The 24,765-nt window shown below is 42.7% G+C and overlaps 1 protein-coding gene across 1 annotated transcript in view; it reads left to right on the forward strand.

The window, feature by feature from the left end:
- The window catches only part of Bub1b (BUB1 mitotic checkpoint serine/threonine kinase B), a 54,304-nt gene extending 30,765 nt beyond the window's left edge, over positions 1 to 23,539 (forward strand). Inside the window, exons 13-23 of the mRNA XM_041678954.1 lie at positions 1,343 to 1,400; positions 2,189 to 2,297; positions 6,358 to 6,632; positions 7,372 to 7,505; positions 8,569 to 8,709; positions 9,178 to 9,278; positions 16,202 to 16,351; positions 18,048 to 18,190; positions 20,522 to 20,693; positions 21,578 to 21,684; positions 23,059 to 23,539. Of these exons, the coding sequence (XP_041534888.1) occupies positions 1,343 to 1,400; positions 2,189 to 2,297; positions 6,358 to 6,632; positions 7,372 to 7,505; positions 8,569 to 8,709; positions 9,178 to 9,278; positions 16,202 to 16,351; positions 18,048 to 18,190; positions 20,522 to 20,693; positions 21,578 to 21,684; positions 23,059 to 23,293 (1,625 nt within the window). The 3' untranslated portion in view covers positions 23,294 to 23,539. The remainder of the gene's footprint in view (positions 1 to 1,342; positions 1,401 to 2,188; positions 2,298 to 6,357; positions 6,633 to 7,371; positions 7,506 to 8,568; positions 8,710 to 9,177; positions 9,279 to 16,201; positions 16,352 to 18,047; positions 18,191 to 20,521; positions 20,694 to 21,577; positions 21,685 to 23,058) is intronic.
- The last annotated feature ends 1,226 nt before the right edge of the window (positions 23,540 to 24,765 follow it).

Consider the following 24,765-nt stretch of genomic DNA (forward strand, 5'->3'; position numbering starts at 1 on the left):
CGAACCTTCTCTCCAGCTACAGATTGGTTTCTTTTCTCCTTAAAATATGTTAAAATATTAGGCTTCCCATCTGTTAAGCTGCGTTGAAAAAGATTATTCATTTTCCCTCTCAGTTTCTTTTCGCGTGATTGTTATATAAAAGCTATCCAAAAAAATGTAAGCTATAAAAAATATAAGTAACAAATGACGTCAGAACCAGTAAAGGCCCTTGCCACCAAATACAGTGACTTGAGACCCACATGGTAGGAGAGAACTGACATCCACGAGTTTTTCTCTGACCGCCACATGCTTGCTCACACATACATAAATATTAAACAGAATGTTTTAAGTGGTAAAAACATGAATATTGCTAGGTGGTGGTGGGCACGCCTTTAATCCCAGCACTCGGGAGGCAGAGGCAGGCAGATCTCTGTCAGTTTAAGAACAGCCTGGTCTACAAGAGCTAGTTCCAGGACAGGCACCAAAAACTACAGAGAAACCCTTGTCTCAAAATTAAAAAAGAAAGAAAGGAATAAATAAAAGATTTAAAGGTTTTTTTCCCCATATTTATCTATTTGTGTTGTGCATGCGTGTCCTACACATATGCAGAGATCAGGACAGCTTTCAGGAGTCGAGTCCTCTGTCAGGTCAGTTCCAGGGATCAGCTGTGCTAACAAGATCCTCTCATCTGAGCAGATCGCCAGGTCCAGAGGGAAAGCTTTAGAGACTTTGGATTATTGACAACATACAGCTCTCATTATGCATTTCCATTTCAAACACATTTAAAAAAACATTGTGAACAATTACTAAAATATAGAACTGACTGTTCAGAAATTATTAGTTTTATAGATATTATTCCTTAGTTAATAAAAAGAACCTTTTAAAAGGCTTACAAAGACATTGAAATATTTACAGATGAAATGAAGTGTTCTGGATCTTTAGGGCCATGTTTGGGAAGTAGTACCATTGCTGGGAACATAGATGAAGTACAGTCATGCATGTTTAGGTGATTATTATGAAATGGTATCTACTTTTTATATGTCCTAACTTTTTCATTATAAAAACAAATCAGAGGCTAGGAAGATGCCTTAGTGGTTAGGAGGGCGTGCTGCTTGCAGAGAACCCAGGTTGGGTTCCCAGCACAGGCTATGCAGCTCCAGGCTGGGATGCTCCTTTCTGTCCTCTTCAGATGTGTGTACTCACTGATGTGCGTGAACTGTACCCACACACAAGACATGTACATACATACAGAATTACTGTCTTTTTCAATCATGCTTTTTCTTTTGAACAACACAGCATTAATTCATTTCTATAGTTTTCTTGAAGAATCAAACACTCCCAAAACCCGTTTCTCTTTCTGTAGGTCCCAGCATGCCTTTCTCCATTTTTGATGAGTTTCTTTCAGACGGAAAGGACAAAAGGTTTGATTTTGTTGTTTATTTTGGGGGAGGGGGAGCTAAGAATAGATCTTCCTATATAAGTACATTTTTCACTTAAAATTTTAGATATTTGAAAGTTAAAATAAAGATATTTTTATTTGGGTGTTTTGCCTGCATGTGTTTCCACACAAGCCCACGATATCCAGTAAAGGGTGTGGATCGGTACTATCAGGCGAGCCCCGGCCTCTGTAGGAGCATCAGTTCTCTTAACCACTGAGTCACTTCTCTGGATCTTTATCTTAAATTCTTTTTTTTTTTCTTTCTTTCTTTTTTTTTTTTTTTTTTTCCTCGAGACAGGGTTTCTCTGTAGAACTTCATGGAACTCATTCTGTAGACCAGGCTGGCCTCAAACTCACAGAGATCCACCTGTCTCCAAAGTGCTAGGATTAAAGGTGTGTGCCACCACCACCAGATCTTATTTTAAATTCTTTGAAAAATTTTGTAAGTTTTTCTTATATGAAAACTTTTGTAAATTGAGTATATTTTTTTTACCATTGGTTCTCTGGGATGGAGCTCAAGTTAGCAGGCGTGGACTACAAAGCATGGTTACCTACTGGGCCATGTTGTCCCAGTATTTTAGTCTGTGAGTGAGAGTAACCGGACACTGGTGTACACAGGGACTGGGAAGAATGAGCTGAGATAGGATGTTCAGGACCAAACTGGACTACGTTATACAACCTTATCTCAAACAACCAAAAAGGCTTGAATCAGGGTTGCTGTTATTTTCATACAGATACAGAGAGTGCTAACTGGAATGTGTCTTCTCCCAGTCCTGCTGCAGATTTTCCACAGGCTCTCAAAGCCCAGCGAAGACCCCTTGCAGTTCTCAAGACTACAGAAATCATTGCCTCAAATGAGGATGTATCTGCTGGTGTTTGTGTAAGTTCACATCAGTGGACTTAGTGAATTCTTTCACTCGGATCTCTCAGTTAAGCATTTGGCTGGTTAGATGGCTCAGCAGATAAAGACACTTCCTGCTGAGCCTGACAACCTGATACTGACTCCTGGGTCTCAGGTGGTCAAAGGAGAACAGTGACTTCCACAGGTTGTCTCTCTGACCCCGGCTTCCCCTACCTCCAATACAATTTAGGTATTTAAGTTTAAAAGAAAAGTTTAGGATTAAGTGCTGAACAAGCGTTGATCTTAGTGGGCTGTAGAAGTGGAGGAGAATCTAGTTCAGAGTCAGCCTAGGCTATGTACTGAGTTTGAGCCCAGCTTGAGTGCGTGACTAGATGTTGTTCAGAAAGGTTTGGGTTAAAATTAAAATCGCTTTTGAACTAAGCCATGGGAAGATTTTCAGAATGTTGTCACCAGGAAAAGAGTGTATGCACTGGAGTTTCTATAATCAAGAGGGGGTAATAATGAGTGTTGGAGGGCAAGGATGTAGAAATATTAGAACCTGGAAGAGTTCTTCATTTTGGAAGAATTGTTGGTCATTCCTTAAAATGTTAATCCTAGGGGCAATTAAGACCACATGCTCTTGTAGAGGTCTTGGGTTTGATTCCCAGCACCCACCTGGCAGGTCACAACTGACTATAATGCCAGTGATCAGTGCCCATTTGTGGCTCCCATGGGTACCACACATACATGGTGTGCTAACATACAAACAGGCAGAACACTCGTGCATAAAATAAAAACTTTTTAAATTAAAAAGTAGTTACTAACCAGGTGGTGGTGGTACATGCCAGATCTCCATGAGTTTGAGGCCAGCCTGGTCTACAAAGCGAGTTCCAGGACAGCCATGGCTACACAGAGGAACCCTTTCCTGAAAAACCAAAAATAAAAAATAAAATAAAATAAAAAATAGAATAAAGGAACTTAAGTTCTATTTGCATGAAGTGTCCAGGATAAAGCAGAATGGATGGGATTAATGGAGAGGGTAATGGGAAGGGGCTGCAGGTACTGCAGATTCTTCCTGAGGGGTGAAGTGTTCATAAAATAACACAGCAGAACACTGAGACACACACTGGGGTGATGGATTAGATCCCAGAGTTCACCAGAACACTGAGATACACACGGGGGTGATGGATTAGATCCCAGAGTTCACCAGAACACTGAGACACACACGGGGGTGATGGATTAGATCCCAGAGTTCACCAGAACACTGAGACACACAGGAGTGATGGATTAGATCCCAGAGTTGTAAAAGGTCAGGTGAGTCACTAATTTAACAGTCTTCTCACACTTCCAATGTAAAATGCCTTTTGTGGCAATGGAAACATGTAGACCAACAATTTTTCCTTCCTGTTCTGGTTTTCTTTACATTTAGTTTTTTTGTGTTTATGTGTGAGTGCTTGCATGTGCGTGTAGAGGTCAGGTTATCTCTTTACTCCATATAACTTCATGTAACTGTCATCAGACCTGGCTGTAGGTGTCTTTACTCACTCTCTCATGGCCCCTGGCTATTCTGTTAACTACTGTCGCATAGTCCTAACGCCCAGGGGTAAGAATGTGCTGTATAGAGGTTCAAGTCAAACTAAAAAAACAAGCATGGGCCTTGGCATTGACATTTTGTTGAAACTTTAGGGAAGGACAAAAGATGCTTCTCAGCAGACTAGCACCCAGGCACTTGAGGAAGGCTGGCGTGTTTAATTTGAGGATTGTTCTGGGGACATGATGATTGGCTTCAGTGACAGTGCTTCCTCCACATCCAAGGAAATGCGCAAAGTCATTGGGAGACATTTTTTAAAATAAACTTTTCTTTTTATTTACTTTCTTGATATATTTTATATCTATTAAAGTACACAGGATTGTATGGCTAGGTAGATTTTCACATATGAATGTTTTATATCCAAAATACAGAAATTTCCAGTGATTCAGAAGTCCACGGGAGACTTTGATGACTGAAGGAAGAGACTCAGGTCCCGTTCCAGTTTTATGTGATTTAAATTTCTGGAAAGGAATCTAAGCATTGTTTTTCCCCTTGTTTTAAATCAATTGGGAAAGTTCCTCTGTGATTCTGATGCCCTTAGTCCCTGGCTGCTGTGAAAGCACAGTGGCTGAAAACAGTAGGATGCCCTTGTCCTGAGAAGCTCCCCGGGTAGGGGTTAGGCCTGTAGCTGGATATTAAAGGGGCCTTATCATTCATATCCTCTCTCTTTCTCTCCCCTTTCTCTTTCTCTCCCCTTTCTCTCTTTCCCCTTCTCTCTCCCTTCTCCTTCTCTCTTCCTCTCTCTCTCTTTCTTCTCCTCTCTTTCCCCCTTTCCCTTTGCAGTCTCTTTCTTGGATTTTGTTAAGAAGTATCTACCTGAATTTTTTAGCTCCCCTTCCAGTCATACTTAAAATGTCTAAACTAATAGATTGATGCATAATAGTGATTTATTTTACTTTAAATTTTGTTTTGTTGTGTTTTTGTTTTTTTCTAGACAGGGTTTCTCTGTGTAACTCTGACTGTCCTGGTATTTGTTCTGTAGACCAGGCTGGCTGCCCACTTTAAATGTTTTATTATAAATTTCCTTTGCTTTTTGAGGGAGGCCTGGCCTGGAGCTCTCTGTGTGTACTAGGCTATTGTAAATCTCTGCACTGTCTCTCTGAGGTATACCTCTACTTCTGCTTCCTTAATTTTGAGTCAAAATGTGTCAGATATGTCAAATTGTAGGTAATCTAGAAAATTAATATCTAGTATCTATGAGGGTTAACTGAAGTGGGCATTTCCTATATTGTAGGTAAATATATAAAGTAGTTTAATCTTTCAGGGCAGCTAAGCAATACATGTTAAAATAATAAAAGCCTTAGTGTTTTTAGCCTTACAACTAGCTAATTATTTTAGGAATATTTATCCTAGGAACATTTAGATGTTCATAAAAATTTGTGTATATTTTAAAATAGTTTTGAGTAATGAAAAATAGGGAATAATCTGGAAGACCTGACTAAGCTGTCTTATATTTTCCTTGTAGTCCTCAAGTTTCGAGCCCCATGAGTATTGTATGACTGTCACTGAGTTATAACCCTGGCCCCTTAACTCATTTCTAATAAATAGACATTTTGGGGCCAGCAAGATGGCTTGGTGAGCTTTGCTGCCAATGTGAAACCTGAGTTCCATATGGTAGAAGGAAAAAGTGGCTTACACAGTTGTCCTGTGATCTCCACATGCATACCATGGCTCACATGCATGCACACATGCGCAGATTGGTTAATTAAAAATGCAACCTGCGTTGTGACCATCCCAGTTTTTAAAGAATTGATTTTTTTTTTTAAATTTGTTTTTTCAAAGCAGGATCTCACTATGTAGCTCTAGCCATCCTGGAACTCACTATGGAGAGCAGGCTGGCCTTGAACTCAGAGATCTGCTTGCCTCTGGCTCCTGAGTGCTGAGATTAAAGGTGTGCACTACCATATCTCGCATTTAAAGAAATTTTTAAAAAGAGTATTTTTATCTGTGTATCTGTGTGCGGTTCTGTAAATGCATGCCGTGTGTGTAGTAGGCACCTGTGGAGGAGCCCTTGCAGCTGAGTGCCATGTGTGTGTAGTAGGCACCTGTGGAGGAGCCATTGCAGCTGAGTGCCATGTGTGTGTAGTAGGCACCTGTGGAGGAGCCGTTGGAGTTCAGCTGCCCACCCAGGTGGTAGGAATTGAACCTGGGTCCTCTGGAAAGGCAGCAGGTATTCTCTGAGCCGTCTCGCTAAGCCCACAGATACTTTTTTTAAGTGAGAAAAGTGGTATCAGTGCTTCAGCTTTGAGGTAGAATTGCTTGGGAGAGGACACGAAGCAATATTTCCATGTGTGGAGAGCCCTCACAGTATATTTTCTGATGAAGTACAAAATCACCTTCCTCAGTGTTGTACTATGCTTTTTAAATTGCCTTCAGCTAGACGACTTGCTATGTTTATTTCTAAATCTCATGTCAGTGATCTGATGTGTGTGTGTGTGTGTGCGCGCGCCATTCACATGTTTATTGAACTAGCTCAGCTAAGCTGTGTTTGTTCCGTTTTTACTTTAGGATGAACTTACAGGAATTGAACCTTTGAGTGAAGATGCCACCATCACCAGTTTCAGGAATGTAACCATGTGTCCCATCCCCGAGGACACTTGTTACTTTGCTAGAGCACCTCGTTTTGCATCTACTCCTTTCCATGAGATGCCGTCCTTGAAGGGCATCCCTTCTGACCCTGAGAGACTGTCCCAGGAGGAGGATCTGGATGGGAAGACCACTGAAGTCCATCACACTGCAATGGCCACTATTTATAGCCAGACCCTCAGCGTCAAGAAACTGAGGTGACTGGAGTGTTTGCTCTCTTGGTCTGTGAGCTTATCAGTTATAGTGAGCAGGCATCAGGCTCTTACTGTCTGCCAGATGCTGAACAAGACAGTCTGTCTCTCTCTGGTGTAATGTCAGTGTAATGACATTGGATTTGAGGATAAGAAGTAAATTTTGATGGTAATGAGACTCAAAGATACAGAAGGAGAGTTGGTTCTTGTAGAGGACCCAGGTTTGATTCCCAACACACACGTGGTAACTCACAGCTGCCATAACTCCAGTTCTGCGGTATTCATTGTCTTCTTACCTCTACAGGTACCAGGCATACAAATTGTGTACAACATGTGAGCAGAACACTCTTGTACCTATAGTAAATAAATAAAATTTTTTTCTGCTTTGGGAAAATGATGTGCTTTAAAAGTGAGACTAATAAAAATTATAGCAACTATAAATTATTTTAAAATAAATTTTATTACAAAATGAATTCAATGTAAAATTTATAAATTAAAAATATATGAAGCTGTTCTTGCAGAGGTCCCAGGTTCAGTTCCCAACACTCAGAGCTCACAACCCTCTGTAACTCCAGTCCTAGGGGATCTGACATCCTCTTCCGCAGTCTCGACTCTCACACTGGTGCGCTGCATACATGCAGGCAAAACACTCAGAAAATTAAATGAATATTACAAAAATTTAAAAAGTTCTAACATAGTTGGTATATACTATGCCTGAGGACAGCTCCACTTTTGTTTCTTGCAGCCCAATTATTGAAGACAGCGGTGAAGCCACACACTCATCTGCCTTCTCTGGATCCTCTGCTTCCGTGTCGAGTACCTCCTCCATCAAGGGCCTTCAGCTCCCCGAGAAGCTGGAGCTCACTACTGACTCTGCAGGTAGATCCGCCCAGCCTGTGGGCAGGCTCCTTATGCTGCCTGGGGAACGTTCAGATAAGCTAGCAGTAGCTCAACATAATTCATAAGTGCGTAAGGCAAATGAGTGTTGGCAGATTAGCAGTGCTGATTTTGCAATCTTGTTGGAGTCTTTCTCCCTCTAGTCTCTTGTTTGTTTGTTTTTCTGAGACATGGGTTTTCTGTGTGGCCCTGGAGCTCACTCTGAAGACCAATCTGGCCTCGAACTCAGAGACCCACTGGCCTCTACCATTTGAGTGCTGGGATTAAAGGCCTGCTCCACCACTGCCTAGGTGAGGATTGAGACAGGGTTTCTCTGTGTAGCCTTGGGTGTCCTGGAATGCCCTCTGTAGACCAAGTTGGCCTCAAATTCATAGAGATCTGCCTACTTCTGCCTCTGAGTGCTGGAATTAAAGGCATGTGCCGGGGGCTGGAGAGATGGCTCAGTGGTTAAGAGCAGTGTCTGCTCTTCCAGAGGTCCTGAGTTCAATTCCCGGCAACCACATGGTGGCTCCCAACCATCTGTAATGAGGTCTGGTGCCCTCTTCTGGCCTGCAGACGTACACACAGACAGAATATTGTATGCATAATAAATAAATAAATATTTAAAAAATAAATAAAAATAAAGGCATGTGCCACCACTACCCAGGTTTGGGTTTTGTTTTGTCTGTTTGTTTGGGGGTGGGGGTTGGGGCAGGGTTTCTCTGTGTGACCCTGGCTATGCTGGAACTTGCTCTATGTTCCTGTGGCTCTTAACATTCCTAATGCTTTAGGAAGACCCTTTAATACAGTTCCTCATGTGGTAGTGACCCCCCCAACCATAAATTTATTAGTTACTTTGTAACTACAATTTTGCTACTATTATGAATCATAATGTACATATCTGATGTGAGTCCCCTGTAGGTTGAGAACTGCTGTAGACCAGGCTGGCCTTGAACTCACAGAGATTGGCCTGCCTACTGCTCCCAAGTGCTGGGATTAAAGGCATGTGCCATCACCCATCCAGTCCTAAACATTAATTTATATATGATGCTTATTTTCTCCACAGAAAATGCTGTTCAGTCACCCTGGTGTTCACAATACCGACTCCAACTACTAAAATCCCTACCAGAGTCAAGTGCTTTTGCGGAGTTTTCTGTGGAAGACAGACCAATGCCTACCCTGGAAGTAGGGAAGGAAATTGAGTTAGGTAAGTACTGTTGAATACCTGTTTTTTTGCTTATGATAGCATACAAATAAGTGATTTGAACACTGAGCTCATGAACACTGTGACCGTGCCTAGGTTGTAATAAATCACATTATAGAGGTTAACACATTGGTAATTTCATGCCATAGTAACAATGGCACTTTTATTTGCCTCCTTAAAAGTATTATTTTAAATAAAAGTATTAAATAATACTTTTTAAGATTTATTGATTGATTTTTATGAGCCTGCATGTTTGTGATGCCTGTCGGGTCCCCTAGAACTGGGGTTCTCCATGTGATGGTGAGCTGCCATGTGGGTGCTGGGCATCAAACCCAGGTCCTCTGTAGGAACTAGGGCTCTTAGCTGAACCACCCGTCTGTCCAGCCCTCCCTCTCCCCCTCTGCTGGGAGACAGTGTTAGCACCTCCATATGCTCACAGTGATGTCACATGGAGTCAAACCTTCTCCACAGGTAGTGAAGACTACTGCATTAAGCAAGAGTACCTGATATGTGACGATTACAAGTTACTCTGGGTGGCACCAAGAGACTCGGCTGAGTTAACCATGATAAAGGTGAGACCGACTCTAATTTTATTACCTGGTAAATAAGCAAAGAAGACAGTTGTGTCCCCATGGTACTGTCACACCTGTCTACTGGTTACTTTACTGGGAAATCGGCAAGCCATCAACAAAATCAGTCACCATTCTATGTCACGATCAGAGATCAGAAATGAGGGACGATTGTGTAAAGATTGTCCTGTACCCAAGCCTTCTGAGTATTCTGTCCACTTTGTCTTTCTGGGGAGATATCAGACACCCAGATACCTAATTCTCTCCATTTCTTTTATTTTTTCTTTGGTTTGGGTTTTTTTTTTTTTTTGAGACAGGGTTTCTTTGTAGCTTTGGAGCCTGTCCTGGAACTAGCTCTTGTAGACCAGGCTGGCCTCGAACTCACAGAGATCCGCCTGCCTATGCCTCCCGAGTGTTGGGATTAAAGATGTGCACCTCCGGGGCTGGAGAGATGGCTCAGTGGCTAAGAGCATTGCCTGCTCTTCCAAAGGTCCTGAGTTCAATTCCCAGCAACCACATGGTGGTTCACAACCATCTGTAAAGAGGTGTGGTGCCCTCTTCTGGCCTTCAGGCATACACACAGACAGAATATTGTATACATAATAAATAAAAAAAAAAAAAGTTTAAAAAAAAAAAAAGATGTGCACCTCCAACCACCTGGCTTCTCCCATTTCTTTTTTAGCTTAATTCCTCTCATTTTGGATGAGTACTTAGTAGTTTTCTGAGGAAAAGGAGGCAATATAAAGTTTTTTAAATCCTCTGGGTCAGAAAATTCCTTTTTCTACATCTTTTCTTGATTGGTAGTTTGACTGGATATAGAACTCTTTGTTAAATTTTTTCCCTTAGAATTTTAAAACCTTCTACTCTAAACGTGCTTGGTTTTTTTTTTTGTTGTTGTTGTTTGTTTGTTTTCTGCTGTTGTTTGATTGTTTTTTGTTTTTGTTTTTGTTCTGCAGTTTTAGAAACTGAATATAGGCATTGTAGAAGCAAACACCACACCACTGGGCCATGTCCTCAGGCCTTACTTTTGGAGTCTTTTGCCATCCTAATCTTTCTCATTTTTTTAAAGCTTAGGAAAGCAATTGTGTTTGCACAAAGGGTTTGCTAGAACCCAAACCAAGCACACCTGGGCATGGGCATTCACTTGATTTTATTCTAACGCATGTGGTAACATTGTGTTTTCGCTTTTTGGCTGGGGTCCAACCTCACAGTCTTTAGCTTTTGGCTGGTTTTAAAAGAGTCAGCACAAAGGGAATAAAGGCAGGGGTCAGCCACTTCAGGCCTTCAAGTTCCAGAAGTGCAGTGGAGCTTTTGTATGAAGTGGGGGTTGTCTTGGGGTTTAAGATAGGGTCTTGCTATGTAGCCCTCAAACTAACAGTCCTCCTGTCTCTGCTGCCTCCTGGATGCTTTGATTGCAGGGATGTTCCACCATGCCCAGTTGAGCTATGTTTTTTTTTTCTTCTTTTTTAAAACTTTTTGTTGATTCTTTGGATTTCACATCATGCATCCCGATCCCTTCATTCCCACATCCCTTCATATCCACCCTTTGCTCTTGCAAATTCCCTTCCCCAAAATAAAATAAAATTTAAAACAAAAACAAACAAAGTCTTGGCCCTGAAGCTGTATTGTGACACACGAGTCATCCAGTGTTCTCTTTAGTCCATACATCTTCATGTGTCAGTGTTCATTGCAGTGAGTCATTGGTCTGGTTCAAGGCTGCTGCTTCTGGTACACCCTTGGTACTGGGCCCTCTATGGGACTTCTTGTCTATACTGTTGTTGCCTTGTGTCATGGAGACCCTGTAGCTTTGGATCTGCAGGTCTGGCCAGCTGTCTTATTAATTCCAGTAACTTTGTGTGAAATCTCTCCCTATCTCTAGATCCTATAGTCTTGTTTGTTGCCAGCACAGAGTGATTACACACTTATTCTGTGTGCTGGGCAGATAGAAAAGTCAGTGGACATTTATTCTTTCAGTCTTGACATTTTCTTTGAAAAAAATTATTTCAATTTTCTGCTTTCTCAATTTGTAATTTCTCATATTAGGTTATAGGTTTTTCCTGGACAATCATTTATTTGTCTAGCATTTATTTGTATGTGTGTGTGTGTGCGCGCGTGTGCATAGGTGTGTAGGTATAGATGTGTAGGTGTAGATCCAAGGACAAGTTTTAGGCCTGTGTTCTCTCTTATCATGTGGTTCTGGACTTGATGAAAAGAAAGAAACCAAAACACCTTTACTCACTGAGCCATGTCACCAACCCTTATTTCCTCTATGTTCTTCCTTCCCTTCCTCCCCCTCATTTATGGGACTGGAGAGATGGTTCAGAGCACTTACTGCTGTTAGAGAGGACCCGAGTTTGATTCCCAGCACCCACACTGGACAGCTCACAACCACCTGGGACTCCAGCTCCGGGGTCTGCGATGCTCTTCTGAGGGTGTGCACTACATAGAGGCAGCTAGAATTAAAGTGAAATGTTTTTATCCCTCTGGCTTCTCCTTTGTCCTGCTTTCTGTAGTGCAATCATGTCTCAGTTGTAGCACAAATAATAAAAACTCAGAGACAGATATTGGGGTTCAACCTAAAAATTAGAAAAGCAAAGCAGCCAGTCACTAGAAAAGTCTTACCTCTACCATGGCTGGGTAACCTCAGACTAAGCAGCCAGAGCCTCTCTCCCCTCCCTCTAGTGTTGGGATTAAAGGTGTGAGCCACCACCATCTGGATTTGTTACTGCTTTGATCTTGTGTAGCTCAGGGTGGCCTTGAACTCCATCTGCCTCTGTCCCTCAAATCCTGGTATTAAAGGTGTGTGATGCTACTGCCTGGCCTCTAGTGGCTTAGCTTTGCCTTTCTGATATTATTCATGCTTTATTTATGAAAACATAAATAAACTATACTCGGTAGCTGCGGAGGATTGATTCTAAGACACCTCCCTCCCATTTGAGATACCCAAACCCGAGGATATTCAAGTCCTTTCTATAGACTGACATAGTATTTGCGAATAACCTACACATCCACTATAATATGCTTTAAGTCATCACTGGGCCACTTACAATACTAACATAATGTCCATATTTATTGTGTGTTGTTCCCATCACCCCTCAAGTCACGTCCATCCATGGTTGGTTGAATCCTGCAATGTACAATCTATAGATTTAGAAGATAATTTTATCAACTGTAATTTCAGTGTCTTTATAGGTTTTGCATTTCTTTCAAATTGGCTTTTTATTTATTTTTATTTTTTGTTGTTGCTGTTGTTTATTCTCAAGGCAGGGTTTCTCTGTGTCCGGCTGTTCTAGAACCCACTCTGTAGAACATCCACCAGCTTCTGCATCCAAAATGCTGGGATTAAAGGCACGAGTAGTCACTACTGCCCAGCTAGTTTTTTTTCTTTTTTTTTGTTTTTGTTTTTGTTTTGGGAGATAGGTTTCTTCATGTAACACTGACCAGGAGAGGCCAGTTCCTAGGTTCTGTTCCAGGGCAATAAAAAGAAAAACCTCAGAGGAGCGGGACTAAGAAAAATTTTTATCTCAGGGTAGCTAGACCCTTACTATCTGAGGGTTAAATAGACCTCTTTACTTCAGCTTAAATAGTGTCTTTATCTTGACAGTCTGTCTTACATACATCTGTCTCCTGCTCAGTTACATGTTTCAGTTACATCTCTTCTCACATGACTACATGTCTTTCTTTCACATGCATTTTTCCTCCCATCTCTTTCTTCTATCCAGCCTCATTGTCCTTGCCTCCACAGTTACAAGTCTGCACACAGCTACATCTCATTTACACGTCCCCTCAGCACACAGCACGTCAGACAGCTCTAAGTGCAGCCCCTCTCTGCAGTAGGTCCCACACGCTCTCTCACACACACACACACACACACACACACACTTCCATAGCGGTCCTTCATTTACCACTCTCCCTCTCTCATGCTGCATCTTCATCTCTCACACGTCTCTTTCCTGCAGCAGCCTTCTCTCAACACCTCCACTCTCTGTCTCTGTCCCCACTCGCTGCTCTCTGCTCTCCCACACACAGACTCTGGACAAGTTACATTTTTAGGGCCCGACCCCTTCTCAAAACCCAAGATAAGTCACATAGTGTCTTTCAGACTAGGAATGTCACAATGACCAGCCAGTGAGCAACCATGCTCTTACACGTAGCTCCTGGTGAGGGTTCCCAGACGGTAAACAGTTGGCTGGACCTTGAGGTCATGGAGTACACACAGACTAAAATTCCTTCAAACTCTGACCTTGAATTAGTAAAACAACACCTGGGGAAAAAATGACCTCATGTATTTGTCTCTAGGAGGGAGCAACCAGCCTGTTTTGAATCTGCTCTGAAGTCTAAAGCAGCTGTCTATGTAAGAGGCTGTCTTTGTGACTGAGAATCCTGTGTCCATCTGAGTAATGTAAGATAGCCTGGTATTTCTGTTCATCGGGATTCTACAGAGAGCAGGAATCATCCTTCTGACCGTCCACAGTTATCTGTGTGCCCAGTAGATGGACATTTTCACAAGATAAAACACAGCAGTTGGAATACACTGAAAGCTGTTCTTAGGAAAAAATCAAGTTTTTAGGGAAGAAACGAAGTGACTCATGAGCGAAATTACAAACAGGAGCAACTGCTTTCCACACCAGTGACCCCACGGCCTTTCCAGGTGCGGTTCCCTACTAGGGAACCATGTGTCTGGTGGGTCGCCCACCTGCTGTATACTCCATGGCAGCTCTTGGCATCTGTGCAGTAATAGTTGTGGCTGTCCTGGAGCTTATTCTGTAGACCAGACTGGCCACCAAGGCTGACAACCTGAAGTGCAGTCCCTGCAGCTGCATGGAAGAACACTGCCAACTCCCGCAGTTGTCCTGTCACTTTCTCGTCCATGCAATGACACACGCACACACACACACACACACACACACACACACACACACAATGAAGTGCTTTTCTAAAGGAGGGAGGAAAAACAATCTTCCCCCTCCCTTCCCCCCACCTGTTTTCTTTTCATCTATTTAAAATTGTCTTCGTATTAGCAGCGTGGAGTGTTTTGCTCTCCCTGGAGTTAGGTGTGTAACACTAAAGTCTAGTTGGAAGCTGTGTGTGTATAGAGACCCCGACAGTGTGGACGGCACTGCAGACGGTGTAGTTTTGGCAGTTTGTTGGAAACCCACCAACTGCTACATCTTGAACTGGTTGGCTCTCTGAAAGAAGGCTTCTCATTTCCTGCCCAGAGACTAAGAGCTGGCCGCCGCAGTGAGAGGTAGTGGAGAAGTGGCATGGTCTGTGCGACCTAGCTCCCACCCCACCCCCATCCCATGGGGCTGGGCTTCTAGTTCAGTCCTCTTGCCTTGTACACCTGGAAATGATCTTCTGTAGAGGAGGAAGTGGCTGTCGAGCTGGGCTACAGGACTCCTCAGTGTGGTTCAGGCACTCGCGTGGCTGCATCCAGCCCCACCTAGCCGGTGCTGCAGGACTGTTCAGCAGGGCCTGTGTGCCAAGGCTGCTCTGCTGTGTCCTCCACGTCTATCCATTCTGTTCTCTCCCGCTCCCTGGACTGTACCGCTCCTCTGTTCTTGTGTATAGGCTATGCTTTGGTTTTTGTTGGTTTGTTTTTGGTGTTTTTGACCGGGTCTTACTATGTAGCCCTGGTTGGTATAGAGTGCTGGGGTTATAGGCTGCACCACTGTGCCTGGCCAGATTATGCTTTTTATTTTATGGGCATGAATACTCTAACTGCATGTACTCCTTTATGTCAAAAGGAGGCATCACATCCCCATAGATGGTTGTGAGCCACCGTGTGGAGGCTGGGACTCAGGACCTGGAATAGCAGCCAGTGCTTTTAACCACTGAGCCATTTCTCCAGCCTCCTGATTATGCTTTTTAAAATTACATTTTAGTTTATATTTGCTTGAATATCAGAAGGTCTGTGTAGTGATTTAAATGAGGATAGCCCCCATAAGTTTATATATTTAAATACTTAGTCACCAGGGAATGTAACTCTTTGATAGGATGAGAAGGATTGGTAGGTATGGCCTTGTTAGAGGGAGTATGTCACTGGGGGTGGGTGTCTAGCTTGCAAAACCCATGCCAGCCCAGAGGGAGTCTCCTCTCTCGTCCACTCCCCCCCCCCCACCCCAAGCATCAGGTTGTGGAACTCTGGTCCTTCTCTGGCACATCTGCCATACTACCCACCATGATGATAATGGACTAACCTCTGAAACTAAGCAAGCCCCCAACTAAATGCTTTCCTTTATAAGAGTTGCCTTGGCCATGGTGTCTCTTCACAGCGATAGAACAGGGATTAAGGGTGGAAGAAATGTGGAGAATTTATTGCCTTTGTTTTAGACAGGGTCTCATTCTGAAGCCCTGGCTGGTCTGGAATTCAGTATGTAGACCAGGCTAGCCTAAATTTGTGTTAGTCCTCCTGCCTCTGCCTCCTAAATTCTGCAGTTTTTGTTGTTACTGTGTTTTGGGTTGGTTGGCTGGTTTTAGGTAGCAAACAAAGTAATGGGTTCATTATATGTAGATGTGTATGTGTGTAGATAATTGTGCTTTACTCTCGTTTCTCCCCTCCTGTCACGCTCATAGGACCTCCTGCTTTCATGCGTGCATAGTCAAATAGAAAACACAGGCGTTTGTCCTTCTGTGTTTGGCTTCTCTACTTAACATAATCTTCATTTCTGTCTACTTTCTTTTCTTACAAATAGTATGATTTTTGTTCTTTATGACTAAGACATGTGTCTTCCAGCCAGGCAAGGTAGTAGACACTTTTTATCTTAGGAGGCAGAGGTAGGTGGAGCTCCGTGAGTTCAAGGCTAACCTGGTCTATATGAGAGTTCTAGGCCAGGCAGGGCTACGTAGTGAGACCATGTCTTCAGTCTCTCAGCCATCACCACATATTCTAATTGCCTTTACTTGTGAAATATTATATCTTACAGGCATCTTTTCAACCTGTCCCATGGGATTTCTATATCAACCTCAAGTTAAGGGAGCGTCTAAATGAGGACTGTGACCCGCTCTGCAGCTGTTGCCAGTACCAAGATGGCCATATCGTTTGGTACCAGTATATAAATTGTTCTACCCTTCAGGTTGGTGATAATGCTCAGAACATACAACTTAGAATGAAAAGAAGAAATTTGCACTACATCTGCGGAAGCAGGGCTGGTGAGGCGGCTCAGCAGGGGGCACTTGGTGCCAGGTCTGATGACCTGAGTTTGATTCCCCCGGGCCCGAACTGTAACGAGAGAATTGAATCCTGTACATTGTCTCTGGTTTCCACTCATATCATGGCATGGGCACACACACATAATTGTAATTAAAATTTTAAAATATTTAATACAAAATTCCTTTCAGCCATCTAGAAACAAGCCAGTTTTTAATTTTTATTTATTTAACACTTATTGTGTGTGCGCGCACCATGGTATACATGTGGAGGTTCGAGGATAATTCTCTATAGGTCCCAGAGGTCAGACTGAAGTGTATAGGATAATTCTCCATAGGTTCCAGGCATCAGACTTAAGTGTATAGGATAATTCTCCATAGGTTCCAGGGATCAGACTGAAGTGTATACATGGTATACATGTGGAGGTTTGAGGATAATTCTCTATAGGTCCCAGGGGTCAGACTTAAGTGTATAGGATAATTCTCCATAGGCTCCAGGGGTCAGACTTAAGTGTATAGGATAATTCTCCATAGGCTCCAGGGGTCAGACTTAAGTGTATAGGATAATTCTCCATAGGTCCCAGGCATCAGACTTAAGTGTATAGGATAATTCTCCATAGGCTCCAGGGGTCAGACTTAAGTGTATAGGCCTGGCTGGCCTCGAACCCACGAGTCTCTGCCTCAGGCTTCCAGATGCACCAAACGTTCAATTCAAACTGAGACGTTTTAGTGACTCCTTCTTTTCTCAGGTGATTCTTCGTTGGCTGGTTGGGGTTCTTTTGTTTGTTTTGGTTTGTTTTTTGGTTTTTCAAGACAGGGTTTCTCTGTGTAACAGCCTTGTCTGTCCTAGCACTCACTTTGTAGACCAGGCTGGTCTCAAATGCAGAGATCCAGCTGCCTCTCCCTCCCAAGTGCTGGGATTAAAGGTATACACCACCATGCTTGGCTTTTATTTTATTTAATTAATTAATTAATTAAATTTTTTAAAAGGTAGAGGGTTCTGGTTGATGTTACTGCTGGGGATTACCTGTACATCTAGGTAATCGCTTTGCCAGTGAGCTACCTCCCTGGCCTTCTTCTCCAGTGGTTTTGATCAAGTACCTATTTGGTATTTTTAGCATTTTATTCTGGGACATGAAGGAAATGAATGAGTCACCTAACTAGAATAATTATCAACTCATTTAAAGCAAAATAAAATTTTTGTCTTGACTATTCTGTCTCCCCTGGATCCAGATACAATATATCATTTTATTCTTTGCTGTGTTCTTCAGATTTTGCTACCAAAATATAAAAAAAAAAATAATGTTTTACTTTATATGTGTGTGTGTGTTCACATGTAGGTGAGCGTGCACATGCATGTGGCAATCAGGGAACAGCTTGCAGAAGTCGGTTCTTTTGTCCACTCTGTAGATTTCAGGGAGCACAAGGGTCTTCTGGCTGGGCAGCAAGTGCACCTTTCCTTTTTCTTATGCTCTTTGCCCACCGTCTTATTAAACCTCCCAGTATCCAGGAGACCTCATTTTAAAGCTGTGGGGACCAGAAGGAAGTGCACAAGAGTGATCGTCAGGGGATGGCGCTGCACGTATACCAGGGAGAAACAGTTTTCTGTTTTTCTGTTGTCAGGATCTTCTTCAGCACAGTGAACTTGTGACTCAGGAAATAGTAGTCTTGATTATTTATAACCTCTTGACAATAGTGGAGAAGCTTCACCAAGCTGAGATAGTCCATGGAGACCTGAGCCCACAGAGTCTGATCCTCAGAAACAGGTGGGGCCTTTTTATCTTCCTACATTGGCCACTTTTTTTGAAAACACGGATAATTGTCATATTTATGCCTTAAAGAAATGTGTGTGTTTTTCGTGCTTGTTTGTCTGTGCGCCTCTTGCATGCCTGGTGCCCACTGAGGCCGGACTTACACATGTAAGATGTTTGTAAGCTGCCATGTGGGCACTGGGAATGGATCCGTGGCTGTGAACATGTTGGTGGTAGAGTGTTTGCCTTGTGTGCTTCAGCCTGGACTTCAGCTTAACACCAGGATAAGAAACAAAAGGACTTTATCTTTTTATTTAACAAAATTGACAGGAAAGATTTTATAGTCATAAGATACTAAAAGCAAGAAAGCCTTTTTATTGTTATTTTTATTATGTATATGTACATATTTATATGTTTTGTTTTTTGAGACAGGATTTTTCTGCATAGTCCTGACTGGCCTGGCACTTACTTAGTAGACCAGACTGGCCTTGAACTCACAGAGATCCACCTGCCTTGCCTACCAAGTGCTGGGATTAAAGTGTGTGTCACCATGCTCCACTATACATTTTATTTTATTTCTTTATATGTGAGTGTTTGTCTGCATGTGTGGTTGTGCACCACATGCATGCTCGATGCCAGGTGGTGGTCAGGAGGGGGCATAGGATCCCCTGGAACTAAAGCTATAGCTGGTTGTATACCACCATGCAGAGCCTAGAAATTGAGCTATAGATGGTTGTATACCGCCATGCAGAGCCTAGAAATTGAGCTATAGATGGTTGTATACCGCCATGCAGAGCCTAGAAATTGAGCTATAGATGGTTGTATACTGCCATGCAGAGCCTAGAAATTGAGCTATAGATGGTTGTATACCGCCATGCAGAGCCTAGAAATTGAGCTATAGATGGTTGTATACCGCCGTGCAGAGCCTAGAAATTGAGCTATAGATGGTTGTATACCACCATGCAGAGCCTAGAAATTGAGCCCTGGTTTTCTGCGAGAGCAGCTTAACTAAGACATCCTCAGCCCCTAGAAAAAGACTTTTGAAGTCACTGAGTTCATTGTTCACATAATTTGTGAGGAAGACAAGATTGAGGGGTGGGAATATTGCTTGGTGGTAATGAGATTGGTAACCTGGGTTTGATCCCCAGGGAGTGGGGAGGAAAAGAGGTTTTGCCCTTGGCAATGTGCTGAGGAGATGGTGTGTGTGTGAGAGAGAGAGATGTTCTTCATTAATCCAGGAAACACACTCCTTCAAGCTTAGAAAAAAATGTTTTGTTTTGGGGTGTGTTTTTTTTTTTTTTTTTTTTTTTTTTGGAGACAGAGTTTCTTTGTGTTATCTTTGGCTGTTCTGGAACTCACTCTGTAGACCAGGCTGGCCTCGAACTCACAGGATCCAACTGCGTCGCAAGTGCTGGTGTGCGCTACCACCACTAGGTTAAAAAATGTTTTAAGTGATCATAGTTTTAAAAAACAAAATTAAGTCAGATCTCTGCCAAGGAACAATTGGAGCTGCCGTAAACTCTAAAGTCCTGCTGCAGAGGTGTGTGCTCCAGGTCAGGTAAAGCCTGGATGGAAGACCTGCATTTGTCCCAGAGGCGAACTGGAGGACTAATAGAGAAAGGAAGCAAAATAAACATGCAGAAAGAGTTGATTTTTTTTCTCTCCATCAAATTGTTTTTTGATATTCATAACAAAAAACTATTATATGAAATATACTTACTTGATCTTAAGTTTGTGTTTTGAAGGGCTTTTTTTTTTTAGGAAGTAAGAGATGGGGTTACCAAAAAACGTGCTGTTGGGGTAATTGAAACAGGAAACTTTACAACATAGACAGCAGCTCACTAAAAACCCTATAAATTGCTTTTTTTTAATTGCTTTTTTTTTTAAATTGAGCTCTACATTTTTCTCTGCTCCCCTCCCTGCTTTTCCCCTCCCCTTCAACCCTCTCCCATGGTTTCCATGCTCCCGATTTGCTCAGGAGATCTTGTATTTTTCCCATAAATTGCTTTTCATTAACCTTTAGAGGAGGAACCTTTGCTCTTGGAAAGCCCACCTATTACAGTAACAAGGGCAATGACACCTGCATGGGACAAACCTGCTTCTCCTTCCAGTACTTATGGTGTAGTCTAAAAACTGGAGAATGTCCTGTGGTGGCCACGCCCTGTGCCAAATCAATCTTAACCCTTTGAACTGGCCTTGTCATGACTACTACTATGTGTGCATTTTCCGAACTAGCCACTGGAGGGCACTGTTGGCAAAGCTAAGACACACCTGTGGTCCTTAAGGAAGAAAACAAACTTGCTTTCACAGCCTGTTTCTATTTTTCTCCTCTTGACTCTGAATCAGAATCCACGATCCCTATGATTGCAATAAGAACGATCACGCTGTGAAGATCGTGAACTTTTCCTACAGTGTTGACCTGAGGGTACAGCTAGATGCTTTTTCCTTCAGTGGCTTTCGGACTGTACAGACCCTGGAAGGACAAAAGATCCTGGAGAACTGTTCTTCTCCCTACCAGGTAAGTGGAAGACAAGCCTGAGCAAATACAGAGAGCATTTCTTAGGTTCCTCCTTACCTCGATGTGCTGTGAAGGCTACTGCCACTGACTTGCCTGGAAAAGATGACCACATTTCCAAATATTGTGTCACCATGCAACTTAGACGTAGCCATCTTTCTGTTAGCACTCAAGGGTGTAAACATACATACACATTCAAATACATAACTGAGTAACTTAAGTGCTCCGGCCATTTCTGTTCCTCACCATCCGTGCCGTCTCTTAGGGATTATTCTCTTTGTCTTTCACCCTGCAGTAAAGATAGTATTCTCCGCCCTTTATACCTCAGACTTGTGAGGACCAGATGCAGGGCTGTCTGTGAGAAGAGCACTAGGGCAGGTGTGAAGTGTCAGTACGATTGTTCTACATGCAGACATCTTCTGAGTGAACAGGTAGCGTGTATCTGAAGCTGGAGTCTTGTGCTGATGTGATTTGGCAGGTCATCTGTTGTCTTTGGCTGTTAAAAATAATCCCTTAGCCAGGTAGTCGTGACACACATCTTTAATCCCAGCACTTGCCAGGCAAAGGCAGGAGGATCTCTGTGAGTTTGAGGTCAGCCTGGTCTGCAGAGTGAGTTCCAGGACAGGTAAGGCTACACAGAGAAACCCTGATTGCAAAAAACAAACAGTAATGATGATGATGATGATGATGATGATGATGATGATGATGATGATCCTTTAGGTTATCTCTGGCCATTTCTTTGAGGGGCTTTCCCCATCCTGAAAAGATAAGAACATCTACTAAAATATGTCATAAGATACACAGTTAAGCTCTGTCATGCTTTTCAACTCTAAAAGTTCATAATAGAAACAGGCGACTTTAGCCCATGGTACGTTTTGTGATTTCAGGTGGATCTGTTGGGTATAGCAGACCTAGCACACTTACTGTTGTTCAAGAGACACCTGCAGGTCTTCCAGGATGGACTCTTCTGGAAACTTAGCCAAAATACTTCTGAGTAAGTACTGTACCGTGCAGGGGTTTCCACCCATCCCAACAGTTCCCCCCCTTTCTTAGCGGTTTCTGCTGTGGAGGTAACCTTAGTTTCCTAAACCAAGTGCTGTAATTCCAGTGATCTCTCTACGCTTGCTAGAGTATCTGCTGAGCACATAATACAGGGGGAAAGAATTGCCGACTGAAACTAAGGCATAGACTCTCCTGACTTTCAGGCATGCTGAACCTTGGTATAGCACATAGGAGTTTAGACATTTCTTGGTTTAGAACTATTAGAAACATTTTAGAGAAATAATTTTCTAACCAATTGGTGTTAGTCTTTTTAACAGCTATGTTTATCAAAAGTTAATTGTTTTAAGAAGAGAGTTAAGTTTCAAATTATATACTAACTTTAGACTACATTTATTTAAGGAGTAGATAGGACGAAACCATAGGGCAGCCTCCTCTGGTGCACCCCGGGCTCCTTAGGCCTGTTGTGAATCTGGGAGATAGCATACCCTCCAGAGGCTCCCCCACAGAAGCTCACCAAGTAATGACTTACTGCCTGCTCTTAAGTTCGTCTTCACTTTAAATCAGTGTTGAAGATTTAGTGCCCCTTCCCCTACTTCCTCTCCAAAACATTAAGTTGTATTTTCTTCTTCGTTTGGCTTAGAACTTGGTCAATCACATTTGTCTCTTGTATGTATTTTTAAAGTAGGTTTGAGCCTGAGATGGTGGCTCGTACCTTTAACCCCAGCACTTGGGAGGAAGAGGTTCAAAACCAACCAGGGCTAGACAGTGAGACCTTGTCTCAGATAACAGCAATAATAAGTTAATAAAATAGCCTGAAGCCTACTTTTAAGATGTTTGGGTCAATAGGCATCTCCAGTTAGCTGTGGACCAGCGAGGTGTAGCTAACACAGGCAGACAGATGGGGTGAGCTGGTCTCTCCTAGCGTCCCTGCCCTCTGTAGCAGCAGGTGTTTTCCAGAAACAGACAACAAGAATAAGTAAGCAAGGTACTTTAATCAAGTTGAGCATTCAGAGAACTGTGAGTGTGACAGACCCCTGAGGTGGGAGTCAGGAGAGTTAGAGGGGAAGCAATTTCTTTGTACCGTTCATAGAGGAGAGAGGCCAGGAGACATTACTGCATCTTAGTGTACAGAAGAGATCTGCAGGCTTGAGTGAGAGAGTGAGTGGCTTTCCCTTGGTGCATTGCACACCACCATGGTAGACTGATTTTTGTGGTTCTTCCCTAAACTTCCCACAGCTCTCCAGCCTTAGATCGCTGGTATTACCCTGCGTCACTTTAGCACATTGATGGACTGCTGGGTTAAACCGAAAGAATTCTAATCTTCATATACCTGATCTTGCTAGAAATGATTTTTATATTTTCTTAGGCTAAAGGACGGTGAATTATGGAATAAATTCTTTGTGCGGATTCTGAATGCCAGTAATGAGTCCACAGTGTCTGTCCTGAGGGAGCTCGCAGCAGAAATGAATGGACTTTTTGACACCACATTCCACAGTCACCTGGACAAAGCCTTGTGGAAGGTGGGGAAGGTAATTAGTCCTGGAGCTTTGCTCCTCCAGCAGGACAGACAGACAAGCCCCTCACAGGTCCTTGCCTCCTAAGCTGTGCTGTGTTGTGGGAAGCTGGCCTGCAGCTGCTGTCATTTAATTGCGCACACTTGGACACACTACCAGTTCTTTCTCCAGTTTACTCTGAGTGGCATGGTTTTAACAGAACACTGCCCCGACAGTCTCACCTATTTTACTCAAAATGGGTTCTGTACAAAAGGGTACTTTTTAGCCTGTTTCTACTTTACCCTCTGCTTTTCTCTTTTGTGATTTTACAGCGTGTTCTCTTGCACTCACCATGTATGTTACAATAAAAAAGTTTTTGTTAAATTTGTACTTCTGGTATTTCATCTACATTTGTAAACTAAGCTGATGAATGGTTTAATTTTGGAAAGGGATTATTTTACCATGGAAACTTATGTGCCCTGGATTTAGAGCAGCTGCCATCGGGCTGTAACGAGTAGCTGGTCGGCCCTTGTTCAGGTGTCTCTGGCCTCGAGCAGATGCCCGAATGGAAACAGGTTATACTATGTGCCCAAGACCAACTTTTCTGAGGTTTCAAAGTTGTGTTTTGCACATGGCTCACATCTGAGTGTTTGTAGTTTTATTTTGTGGTTGTCAAAAGCACCTACCAATCTTTTGGAATGGAATACTTCACCTTCTGTCGTTTGGTGCAGAGGAGAGCAAGGATTGCTGAGGGGATAGAAGATGGCTTTCCTTGACTTGAGGAAGCAGGGGTCAGAACCTAGAGGACTCAGAAATGTGGACTAATTTGAGAGAGTAAGTCTGATGAGACACTGGACACCAGAGAAGAGCACCAGCTGCTCTTGGCCTTGAGGGGTTTGCTTTTTTCAATAAGGGTAATTAAAGTCATCTAGTTGTTTATTTCATATTAAAGCAATCGATGTTATTTGATGTTCCTCCCATGTTAGACCTGACTTTCCCGTAGTTACTTACTGCTCTATGAACGCTAGGAAGCAGAAACTCCTAAGTAAATATCTCAATTTAAAATATTAAGCAAGCCTTGTGGTGGTGGTGCACACCTTTAATCCCAGCCTTTGGAAGGCAGAGAGAGATGGATCTCTGTGCGTTTGAGACCAGCCTGGTCTACAGAGCTAGTTCCAGAACAGCTAGGGCTGTTACACAGAGAAACCCTGTCTAGAAAAACGAAACAAACAAACAAAAAAAACTTAAGCAAACTGTACAGTTAAAGCCATAAGACATGATTTGGTTCCAAATAATAACTAAAATTTTTCTCTCAACCAAAATATAACTCTTCAAACATATTTAATTTGCTTCTTATACTGAAAATATAAAATGATGACCCTGTGTCTTTCTGTAATCAAGCCCCTCTCTGCTCTCCTTAGTTCCCAGTTTCCTACATTGGCCCAGGAAATTTAGAGCCTTTAACATAAGCTTCCATCTAGCGAATTCTTGAGCAGGCTAGGCAGCCAAGTTGCTGTATGGACAAACCTTTGTTTCTAAAATGACAAGTAGTTGTTTTCCAGTTCTGTGGGTCCTTCCTT

Source organism: Microtus oregoni, unplaced genomic scaffold, assembly GCF_018167655.1.
Source record: "Microtus oregoni isolate MIOR12 unplaced genomic scaffold, Mior012 000031F_ref0000149, whole genome shotgun sequence".
Classification (NCBI taxonomy): Eukaryota; Metazoa; Chordata; class Mammalia; order Rodentia; family Cricetidae; genus Microtus; species Microtus oregoni.